Below are 12,468 nucleotides of genomic sequence, written 5' to 3'. Positions count from 1 at the left end.
CTGAGTGAATGTTGGAGACAAAACTCCCTCTAACATGCGGTGCAAAGCACTACTTGCAACGCACTTTCACCTCATAGTGCAAGTACCTTCAACTTCATTGGCATGCTAGAGTTCCCACACCGTATATTGAAACTACCGAATTACCCCAAGACAACATCTTCACTTTCCTTCGAAGTGCAAAAGCCACACTTCCAACATTAAAAGCAATAACTCCTTGCACTACTTTCTTTGTCCACGAAGGTATCATTGCACAAAGAGAAGTGCTGGGTGGATGCGAGGGCTTTAAGAGCTGTGCAAATGAACACACATTTATGTACTGTGCATTGAAGTTTATTACAAAACGAAAATCACTGCCGGGGTACGAGGGCAGCAACACAGGTTTTGCACTCGAAGCATGCACTTGCACACACTGCTTGCACAGTTTGATCCTCCGATCTTGTCTGCGTTGGAACGGTGCAAAATCGCTGCTCCGTTTTCAATAGTTCTGTGACTGCGACACAGGTAGACTCCACTAAGTGGCCCCCCTTCTTTTGCAACTGCACAATTCCCAATGTGACCAGCATGAAAATGCGCAGGCATAATTCCCGTCGGGACGAAGGTGCTACCCCCCTTTTCCAACCCACTCAATGCACCAATGCTTTATGAGAAGCTTGCCAAGTGCAAAACAGTGGCAGCCAACAAAGCAGAAGGCGTATATGCTAGGTAATATTGCGCTGCCTTACACTGCAAAGCTTAAACAGGGAAGGAATAGAAAAAAAGAAAACATCCTGTATGAGCATTTTAACAGCACCGAATCAGAAATTACTGCCCTGAATACATCGATCCCCAACCTACGTGTCCAAGCCACTGATTCACCCAAGATCAGCCATAATTTGTGTGCGCCAGGTGTTCAACACATTTCGAGGAATGAACTTTTAAGCAGATGCAAGGTTAGTCCGTGTCATGGAAAAAAGAAACTAGACCTTCCAAAGTGGCCTCTGCCCACTGAAGCACTACACGTACTCTGCATTCGTCTGCTTATTCTCTTCGGCAGATCTGAGACTTCCTCAAAGGTTTGGTCAGCCTTAAGTCCAGTTCCCAATTCCTTTGCTCGCTCCTAATAGGGGGCTTTGCTGCACTACCGTGCATCCCCGCTGTGCACTGCAAGGAAGCCAACTTCCGCTATGCCCCAAAAATGTACAGGTGCCTTCATTAGTAAATAGAACAAGAATTTGCGAATGTCACAAAATGCTTGTCGTACTGGCTTTACGACAGCCATTACCAGTTTATAGGAAGATTTTTCTATTAGGAAGGACTCCTTTGAACGTACAATGCAGCCAGGCAGTTTCCAAAAAAAAGAAATTCTGGTAAATTTACGAGACTGCGTTCCAATTACTTTTGACGGCAGCTGTATGGTTACACGCCTTCAGTAAGCACTCAAATCATTAGCCTGACAATTGTCGAGTCTTACTGGAAAAAAAAACGGGGGGGGGGGGGGGTATACAAGTTGGATGATGGTTATGCATTATAAGTTGGGCCTCTAAGATTTTTTTTTTTAACAGAATGTTAAAAGGTGGAACTGAAAGAAACGTTTAAATTTCAAACTGACATCAGCATACCTTGGGAACAACGATAGCTATCAGGTTAATTTAACTTTAGGTTATTAGAGCATCGAATGAACAAAGTAGACGCGAGGTACCTGTTTCCCGCAAAACCTTCTACGCTTCAATTTTGTTCACTTCGAATGCCCACAAACGCGAGACAAAGTAAAGACAAGCAACGATGTTGTCAACAAATACACAATGGCGTATAGTTAGCAGCTGAAGTTTTTTCAAGTCCACGTGACCACCATTCACTAAAATTTCAACCCTTTCTTTTAATTTAAACGTTAAAATGAGACGCGCTTCACTCGAATCACTTCAGCGCTCACCGAAAACAATCTCCCTTCCTTCATCCCTGCCCGCAAATCCTACGATCCTTCTATAGTGGCATTCTGACAAACCAAAACTGCCACTCCTACAATTTCTCTTAACCGGCTAAGCCTTCTTTTTTTTTCCCTCCTAGAAGTTGCCCGCCGTTAGTCGAAAGAACTCGACAAAACACCAGCTTTTCGAAAGGAGCGAAGCCAACCTGTCATAGGCTGTAACTCCACCCAAGCACACACACACAGAAAGATGCACAATGCGTCTTTTTCGCTCGCATAAGCACCATCCAAGCGAGAAGGCCTAGTGAGGGCCGCAAGGCTAGTGCTGTCGTCATCCTCTGAAACAAAAGGGCTTGAAGAGCGGGGTGGGGGCACGACACTCCATGTTCCTTCGGGTGGCACCACCAGTGTAGAGGGGGAACAGTTCTGGTGCAGTCCCGGGGCAGCCCAACAGAAGATGAGGGTGTTGTAGCATGCTACGCTGCGCAGGGCGCGCCGACTGTCTTAAGGCAGCTGAGCTTTCTCCCGGCACTTTTGCATGAGGGCACGAAGCATGAACTGCTTCCTTGACAACTCTCGCACATGCTGGAAGAAGAATAAGAAGAAGCATTGAGTGCCAAGGCTAAGAGTAGTCGTCCCTCCTTTAAAGCGGGAAATGTGGAAAATAAAACTATCTCCGTTATTTTACGGACAAAATTTAATCAAATCAAGAAGGAGAATCGATACAGTTAACCACCATAATAACAAAACTAAAATCACACTAAGGCTGTCTTTTATAGTTTGAGTTACAAGATGCATTAATTAATTCGTTAGCAAGACGCTATGCAAGATTCTTACCATATTTTGGCGCATATAACCCCCCCATATAATCCGCACCCACACTTTCAGCCCACCGTAAACCATAAATAAAAAAAAAATCCTCGCGTATTGCGACCGCACATTTGACACAGGAAAGGCTGCACCAAAGCTACTGCTCAAGCAACACATCTCATACTATGTAGATATAAAAAGCGTAAATTTAGCATGCAGAATACCCAGACTGCAAGGCGAAAGTCACAATTCACTCAGTGTCACTGCTCTCGCTAGAGCTATCGCTAGAGCGATCACTTGAGCCGCAGTCCTCACTGTTGTACACAAGGTCATCTTCACTGCACAACGCGCATTGCCGCTAAAATGCCGCGCATTGCAATGCCGCGCATTACAATGCAATGGAGCAATGCCGCGCATTGCAATGCAATGGAGCAATGCCGCGCATTGCCGCATTGCTCCACTAAAGGAAAAACCCCGCGTATTATCACCTAGTTGCCACTGAAATTCTGGAATTTTGGTGCGGGTTGTAGGCGAGAAAGTACGGTATGCCAGTGTAGTCAGAAAGGTCTATTCTGTGTGAGGAGGTTATCAGGCTGTTTCTGATTTCCTTTTGGCATCAGTAAAGTGAAAGAAAAGTTTCACCTTCTTTCCTTCCTTCCTTTTGACATCAGATGTGCTACAGTTTTCATGCCAAGAGGAAAGTGAAACTGTTTCTCCTTTCTATCACGCCCATGGAGACGGCCTCCGAGAATTTGCAATCAACACTGGCGCCAGATTCCTCTTTGGGATACGTAAGAAACTCTACGCCCCCACCGGCTCAAACGTGCAGATCCACAACGATTGGCGTGGGCTAGATGCTCAATACATTTTTGGGAAATACATTTTAAGCAGATTCAAGGTTATAAACAACAAAAAAAGAAGGCATCTGTGCCATATTTGAAAGAAACCGGTAGAAGGAGACCTTCAAAGATAGCCTTTCATCACTGAAGCACACTACACGCTGGCAGCATTCGTCTCTTTGGTACCCTGAGACTTCCTCAAACGTGACTGCCTTGGTCAGCGCAATCACGGCTGGAGTCCAATCCCAATTCCTTTTCTCGCTCCTAAAAGGGGGCTTGGCCGCACTACTGTGGATCGCAGCCGTGCGCTGCAAGGAAGACAGCTTTCATTACACCCCGAAATGTATGGTTACATGCCTTAAGTACGTACTATACGCCTCGAGCGCGGCCTGTAGGGGCGCCACTGAAATCCCCCTACCGGCCCGTTTCGAAAGCAGCCGCGGGAGTCGCCGGCCCGCTCCCCCCTGTCTCCGTTGCTTTCGCGGCTCGTTAAATACTGCGATTTACCGTTTTTACGCGTTCGAAATACGGAATAATGTGGAGCAGGCACTCTGTTTGCAAGCGTGGTGTGTTTACGAAAGTAAAAACGTTTATGACGCGATCTTAGTGTGGTAAATTCGATCGGTATGAGCGCCAGTTGTGTGTCACAGGCCGGCGTCCCGAAGCCGGCATATGCATGCAGCTGATTGCGATTCCGCTGCCCTGAAATTTAGTGGCAGTGTCTCCGTAAGCCGTGTTTCCGCCGATGGCCTAGTTGCGGCCATATACACTGTGATGTAAATCGACTTTGTGCGCTTGTATAATCTAACGGAGCACTTATACCTGACAGCACGCAAGTTACGCTTATATTGATCACTACCCTGAACAAGCCAATGCGGCATATATTTCACAAACATTTTACGAAAGAAGTACGATGGATAACGCAAAATTATACTCGGGAGTCAGCACACGACGACAAATTTTAATGCTGGGTCCTCTTGTCCCGAGGTGAGCGCTCGCAAAGATAACACTTATCCTCCACGAGAAGCGCGGAGACGGGCTTATAGAGTAATCCGCTTCCACGACTAAACTCTTCTTCGAAACATCGTTATATGACACGGGGAGACTGCAGAATCTAGCATAAACCGAAATCAGAGAGCCTTATCAGATACCACACTTTTCAACGAGCCCGTGTGTACAAGATTTCGGCGCACGTTAAGGATCTCCAGGTGGTCAAAATTAATCCGGAGCCCTGCACTACGGCGCGCCTCATCGCCTCCGTTGCGTCGGCGTGTTAAAACCTACAATCAATCAATCAAATCTTCCAACGACACCTCGTATAGCTTGTGAACTGCCTACCCTGTATTCAAAAAATGCGTCTGCAGAGTGATCAGCCGTTCGTCGAAGGCGAAAAACAAACAAAAAGTGAACACGCAGCTTGTGTGTGTGTGTGTGTGATTACTAAAACGTTTGTTCCTTGATTTCGCTCCGCATTTGTAAACAACGATAGTTGAGCGGCCCCTCCTCCCCCCCCTCCCTCCCCCCCCCTCCCACCCCCCCAATGTCTTGCGAAATATCAGTGCATTTCGCATCTTGTAGGTCTGAATAGTGTACCTTGCTTAAACGAACGTCTTTTCAGAAGCTGCACTTTGTTTTTTTTTTTCATTCCCGTACGACTATTCTATTTATTCCTGACTTGCAGACGATTCATTTTCCCGTGGTTTCATTAACTTATACCTTGGTGCTTGCTATAAAGCTTGATTGGGCACATATCTGACAACGCACAGCCTTTGAGTGTACTTAACATTTTCGCGTGGCTTATATTCCCATAAAGGCACGTTATTGTCAGCTATTGGGTTATCACATCCCCGAAACATATTTTTCTACGACGTACATATTCGAAGCAAAGCCGCATTTGTTGTCTGCTCTGCAAAACGCACCAACCTCTTACAGTGCCAATATCAGGTCTAAACGAGGCGACAATAAATAGAATTCGCTTGTGCTGACGTGTTCGAAGGTGACAGTGGTGATATGCTGCTGTCGTCGCCGACGCCCGCAAGAGCGGCCAAGAAGCGCGCAGAACCGCCTCCCCGGGTAGCTCTCGTTGGCGCTCGAGCGCTCTATCAAGACGCAGCTGTTTTTTTTTTTTTTTTTTTAAGTGCCCTAAATGTGCAGTTTGCTTACAGACGTCACCATAACAAGTTGTTTAGTGCGCGGAAAGGCAAAGAGAAGCGAAAGAGAACCAAAACACTGCATGACCACCTATCAGTTACGCAGCGCTAATCCCGCAAACGCCGCGGAGAAGCGGCGGGAGGAGGCGCAGCGATCGCGAATCTCGAGGCGTATAGCCATTAGTATGACACTAGTTGAGTATGATTGAAGAGAAAGCTGGATTGTGGCTCTGGGATTCAAAATTGGGCCCCCAAAACTCGTTTTTTTTTCAAAATCCTCTCTTATCGTGCTATAGGGAGATCCTTTCCTTCCCCACATCCACTGCAAGAAGGTGTCGAAGGCCACCTAAGCAACTGACGCCATCTTTTCACTGAACGTGGCAGCGCGCATGACAAGCCGTAGTCAGAACCCCGTCAGGAGAAGTGCACTTGCAGGGGCAGTTGTGGCGTGACGTTGAATGTATGGATATTTTGAATGTGCTGGTGAACACGCGCATAGAACAGTGCTACACTTCTGTACGGGATTTCCAAGGGGATGTTTAGACTGCTCTATACATGCAACAATATGGCAATCCGGGATCAATATATCCGGGACCACATGCATTTGCTAAAGTCAAATACTTCAACTGAACAAAAAAGACAGGATAAGGATCTGGCAGAAGCCACCTGAAATGATTGTCGATCTGATGGGACTGGCACTCTCGGGTTGTGTGTTGGATTTGCGCTGAACTGCCCCCCCTCCCCTCCAGTGCCTCCTACAACCCCTCGTCAAGTTTGAAGGTCATCTGATAGCGTCAACACTTATTAGCAAACTGCATCACAAATGATGTTCTCGCCCCATTTCAAATAAAAGCAAGACTGGCCATAAAGCGCACTTCCCGAGCTAACCGCAAGATGGCCTTGCTAGTCTCAGAAATGCCCTGCAATCACTGACAATAACAGTCGGCTGGAATGGTAACTACAGGGTTACAATGCCTTGATTCTTCACACCTATACGTAGCATCCCATATCAGGCAAATGAATGGCAAAGCAGCAAGGTGGGTACCTTGAGGAAGACGTCCAGGTCGATGACCCCTTTGCGCAGTGCCTCGCCCAGGTAGTAGATGGCGTCCTCCGTGGCGTTCTCCTCCGCAAACGCACTCACCAGCCTGGAAGAGGGACAGGTTAAGAAAGAGGGTGAGGGGAGCGTCTCAACCTCCTCCCCTTCTTTTTTGCCCCCTCACTGCATCTCACCTCACACGCTCCCTCAATATAGTTCAAGAGGGCTGTGAGTTGGGTGAGTTGGCAAGTATTCATGATTAATGACCAGCACCCCAAAGACGATTGCTCTCCAATAGGTAAAGGACACAATCGGCAGCACTTCCTTTTCGTGCCCCGTCTTTCAGGCGCTCATCGTTAATGACGTCCCATCAAATCACAGCTTGAGTCGCCAAGCACCCGCGCCAAGATGCACCCATTGCGGGTGCATCTAAAGCATGGGTCCTTCAGCCTAAGGACCCATACTTTGGCTTGCACAGTCCGCGGGCAGGCCAAAACTGCACGCCACTTCACCAAAACAGTGAAAACAGCACTGATACACTGCGTTTGTCGGTGGTGTGTCACAATCTCGGTGCATTCCAACTCGCACATATTGCCGCGAACCATGTATGGGTTCGTTTATTTATTGTTTGTTTTTACTACCGGGCTACGCCCGGCTGTGTTATCTGCGTTCCTAGCAAAGCGCGTCTTCCATTCTTTATGCCGCACGGATTCAGATAAGCAGACTGTTTCGCCCTAATGTCGCTAGCCCAGAATAATCTTTAGTGATCTACAATGTTCTGGATGTTCTGGAATCACTTTGTTTACCGCTGCTTCAGCGCCTCTGTATTCTTTTGAGTTGTTAGGGGAGCACAAGTTCGCTCCAATAAACGTGTTTTCCCTTCGAGACAACTGCGTCGTCCTTGGCTTCGCGACAGTATGAAGTTCACAGGGGATCAAAAAATGCTTCGATGGAGAATTATAGGACATTCAAAGCTCACGCAACAGGCTGTGTGCTGCAGAAGTTACTACCCTCGCAATGTTCAGCATCCTTGCAATTCAGCGTCGCACCATGATTGCTTGAGGGAGGCAAAGTTTGATGGAACTCAGCATGGCAAACTTCAGCAAAAATAGGCAAAAATAAAGTGCTACTTCACATGCATAAAGTGTGCTGCATGTTATTCCCATAAATGCCGAAAATTGAAGCTGAAAGCAATAAGGGATGTGCTGCAAATAAATGCTCGCATAGGGCCAGGGGTCAGATAGAGTTGATTGATTGTAGGGTTTAATGCGCCGATGCAATGCAGGCAACGAGGCGCACCGTAGTGGAGTGCTCCAGATTAGTTTTGACCCCCTGGGGATCTGAAACGTGCACCGAAATCTCGCACACAGGGGCAGTTTCGCTTTTCCACACAAAATATATATACAGAGAGAGAGAGAGAGGGAGAGAGAGAGAGATCTGTGCGGCTTTTACATTTTAGGGTACAAATAAAAATTAGGCTCAGGTTGATTTTTTCAAGAGCATTTCTCTGCTTGCAAAACAGGGTCCCGGGCTGAAATGAAATCCTTCAGGCAAGGTGTAAATGGGCTGTTGTAGCAACACCTAGTGAAGGCAAACAGTGTCACAGAGGTGAAACACTGATCCTAACAAAGCTCCCACTTTGGTGACAGCCCATGCAACAACTTGCTCGGAAGTCACTTTTACTCGGGCATGGTGATTGGGTGTAGCTAAGCATGACCACAGATATCGAAGGAAATTGCCAGATGATTTCGTGGCAAGCAAATTCCCAAACTAGAAACTTTAGCAGCTTTAAAGGAGCACTGACACGAAAATTTCATGTTCCACTTTTATTGTTTTTATCGATGCTTAATGGTCTGGCGAACCCGAAACAGCCCTTCAAATACTTCAGCGCGCGATAGTTAATTACATTGAACGGCCTGAAAATCGTTTGTTTCAAATTCCCGCGCTTTCATCCCGAACGGCGCATATGACAGACTCCCGGACAGACGTCACCGCTTTGTGCGGACGTCACCGGCGCCCGCTTGAGAGGGTGTTGCGCCCGCTCGCCGCTCGTGGGGTCGCACGCGTGAAGGGACGTCACGAGTTTTTGACGAGCGCTGTCGCGTCACTTCTTTTCCGCTCTTGGATTGACGTCACGCTGATGTCCATTTGCTGAGTGCCGCTCCGCGCGCTGCTCCGTCGGCGCGATAAATGAGATCCAATTGAACTACGTTCTTCGCGTCGCAGGCCGCTCATATTTCAGCCAGGGTATTATGTTGAGTGAAGGAAGCGAACTGTGCAATAATATTAACGCCGAAAATTGGTGTCAGTGCTCCTTTAAGCTCAAAAATGGAAGAAGAGATGACAACTTGTCTAAAATACCCGAAAAGACTCCGAGAGTTCAACAATCTCTAAGGAGTTGTGCTGCCGAGCACAAGGTCGCGGGTTCGATTCCCGGCCGCGGCGGCCGCTTTTCTGATGGAGGCGGAAAGCAAAAACGCCCATGTGAACGAGATTCCGACACACGTTAAAGATCCCCAGATGGCCAAAATTAATCCGGAGCCCTCCACTACGGCGCGCCTCATCACCTGCGTTGCGTCGGCGCGTAAAACCCTACAATCAATCAATCAATCGAGTTTGACAATCTTCACCTCACTTAACCACACTCCCCGACTTAACTCTTTCGGGACCTCTCCATAGGCCATCGATCACTTATGATCGATGGTTTCGCGAGCCTGCAGAATACAAATTTTCGCTCGATGGAACACCTAGCGACATCTAGAAGATAGTTTGAAAACTGGAGTTTTCTCTTTTGTGAAGTTTCTTTTTTTATCGCCAGGCGGCAACACATCAGATATTTTAGTCTGACGGGCAGTGGTTTCGAATGTAAACAAACATGGCATCATACTCGCGCGAGCGCGATAAGAAATCAGCCTCGTCCGTCTCGCATATCTTCACCTTCTACTGTGGATTTTAACGATGAGAGTGGCAGCAAAGAGTCGGAATGCGACTTTAGAGATCAAATTTCAGCTTGAGTGAGGATTTGGGTGTCGATCAGCCTGGAACATCAAATCACAGTTAAAGGTGGGTGTTGGTTTCGGTTTCAATTGGCTCTGGAGTAGGTATGTACGCTCGAAATATGTCCCGGCTGGTTTATATTTGTTCGCGACGGTGTTAACTCCCTATGGTGGTGATCTCCTGCCACCAGTGCAGAAACGGATCAAGTTTTCGCCGAGACGAGAGCCAGGTGTGTACCTGGGCGACGAAGTAGCCATGGCCCTAGTGCCAAAGAGATCACACACAAAACAAAAAAAACCACTTACACCTAGCTGCATCAAACTTTCGCAATAAAGAAACAAAGCATTGTGTTAGATTGTGTATATCCTGAAATAATTTTATTCTTTTTTAATTATATTTACGCTTTTTTTCTATCTTTTTCTGTAGTTTTTTTTTTACGAAGTCCCTACTTTCAGACTTTTTTATGGTTCTATCGTCAGTGTTGAAGAAAAACTTGTTATTGTATGTCAAAGAACATATTGTCATGAGATACCTATGCGGCCAATGCCCCATCATGGCTCATCGCAGAAGACGACGAGGACGACGAAGAAATGGCTGCGCCGCAGCGCGCGCTGTTATGGCCGCATTGCAAATTCCGTAAATAGATTGTTGCTCATCCTTCAACCATCGTTCGTGTCATTGGCTCTGCCACCACGTTACAATATAATTAGCTGCATTTTGGTATATGCTAAGGCGGGATGGTGCCTTTGCTTTATGTAGTAAAAAATTTGTACTGCGACCTCCCTTTTTCATCACTTTTTCCGGCGGTCCCGAAAGAGTTAAAGCAAAGCTTTTTATGCCTACCTTGAGCCACAGAGCGCCACACCAAAAGTTTCACACAATGGCACATCAAGCGCCTCAAAAAAAAAAAAAAAAAAAAAAAAAAAAGCTTTCTGTGGCTGGAATTGAACCTGGGCCTCTCACGTCATGAAGCCAGACGCCTATCCGACTGCAGCATTTCACCATAGTGGAAGCGGTTTGGACTTTGGACTTTGACTTTGATTCAGGTTTCATGACAGAGGAACCATCTTCGTCTTAAAAAAGCCACGAAGATAAAATACAAGTTTATTTTATTCGCAGGATTTGTTGTTTATAGTTCCCCCAGTGCTTGTCTGGATGCAAACGATGCTTTATTCACTGAGAAATAATTCAATTTAGGTTAAAATTTTGATTTTCGCGCTAAATCGTGCGTTTTCCTCGACTGCAATGACATCACAGGAACCGACCGCTATGCAGCCGATTGCGGCACGGCCGGTCTCCACTCTCCTCCTCTCTCGCGGAGCCTCGTTTACTGTTAGTCAACCTAGATGGCGCCACAATACCGTGGCAAACAGTTTTCTGCCTTTGGTTTGTTTTTGTCCAGGGACAAAATACTCGTTTTGTGAAACAAAGTGCTCGCTCGACAAATATGGTCACGTAAGACACCCTTGCTTGCGTCAATCGGCCAGTGTAGTCCGAGACAAACCCAAAGCCCCGCAGTCCCGTGCAGCTAAACCAAGCATAGTGCGCGCAGTACCAACAGCAGTACGCATCGGTACTTCTGAGTTTACGTGTGATTTCATAACTTCCAGTGTTTGTCCCCACCATTCTTACTGCTTTAAAAAAAATAAGCCCTAAATTTAGGCGCAAATAGCCCGTTCGGCAGGCTTATAAGCTCTGCTTATAAGCTCTGCCTTTGCTTTCGCCAGCCTCCGCCAATCGCAGAGAGCTGGCTCAAATGACGTCATAGGTTCTGTTGCGGGAAATGAGCTAGTGGGTCACATGGCCATTCCCTTTTTTCCCAATTATTTAGCCAAGTTTATTTAGCCAAATTATTTATTTGAGCCAAGTTTACCTTAAAAGTGGAGTCAGTATGATTCTAACGAGGCAATTTTTTGAATGAACGAAACTTCGAAACTTGTGTTCTCTGTTTATGGCTCCTTTAATAAGGGGGGAGACATGGCTCTTAAAACTACTTCTTTTAATTTTGAAGTAAACTCTGTGAAACTTGTCAGTCTTGCTGCTTTCCCCCCACTGATTTCAAATGTGGCATTGTCTTTTCAGTTCGTCAATTAGTTCTCGAAATAATTAGAGATAATTAGCCATTTTTGGAGGGACAATAGACAAAATAGTGTTGGCCATAGAACTATAATCTTTACATGCAATAAGGTTATTTGATGCACCGCTTGGAACTAATTTTGCAGCTCATTAAACTTTGGTGTTTGAAATGGGCACTCAAAATGGTTCCTTGCCACTGGTGCCACCAAAGTTTAATGAGCTGTAAAATTAGTTCCAAGCGGAGCCAAGTGATGTTCTGGAGCCTGGTTCATTCAAATTAAACAAAGTCGAATTTTGTCTCCATGGCCTCCTTAAGGATTCTTTTTCTTGCATAAATTAGGTGCGGAATAGTTTCCAAGGCTTGACACATAATAGTGCTGCTAAGCAACGCTGCCAAGTAATATTTTATTCCATTCCAAAACTAAAAATGATATTTTTTTAAAAATCACTCAACGTCCCACCCTCTCCCCCATTCGACACTTTCAAGGTAGCAGCCCAATTATTTCGCCGGAACTAAAATAATTCCCCTAACCCCCCAAATAAAGAGTACAGTCGAATCCCGCTACAACGAAATTGACGGGACGTGCAAAAAATTTCGTTGAAGCGAAAATTCGTTGAGGCGAAATCTGCCCCAACACAGCGCGGAAGGGCAAG

The 12,468-nt window shown here is 46.3% G+C and overlaps 1 protein-coding gene across 3 annotated transcripts in view; it reads right to left on the bottom strand.

Moving 5' to 3' along the window:
• Positions 1-308: 308 nt before the first annotated feature.
• Positions 309-12,468, bottom strand: part of LOC144141189 (tumor susceptibility gene 101 protein-like) — a 51,056-nt gene continuing 38,896 nt past the window's right edge. For all 3 annotated transcript variants that reach the window (XM_077672747.1, XM_077672748.1, XM_077672749.1), the window contains exons 11-12: positions 6,748-6,850; positions 309-2,488 (exon numbers count right to left, since the gene is read on the bottom strand). In XM_077672747.1, the coding sequence (XP_077528873.1) occupies positions 2,408-2,488; positions 6,748-6,850 (184 nt within the window). In that variant the 3' untranslated portion in view covers positions 309-2,407. The remainder of the gene's footprint in view (positions 2,489-6,747; positions 6,851-12,468) is intronic.

Source organism: Haemaphysalis longicornis, unplaced genomic scaffold (assembly GCF_048455015.1).
Source record: "Haemaphysalis longicornis isolate Haplotype H1 unplaced genomic scaffold, Haemaphysalis longicornis Haplotype H1 scaffold_6, whole genome shotgun sequence".
Lineage (NCBI taxonomy): Eukaryota > Metazoa > Arthropoda > Arachnida > Ixodida > Ixodidae > Haemaphysalis > Haemaphysalis longicornis.
Note: the sequence above shows the minus strand (reverse complement) of the source record. Positions and strands in the feature narration are given on the sequence as shown.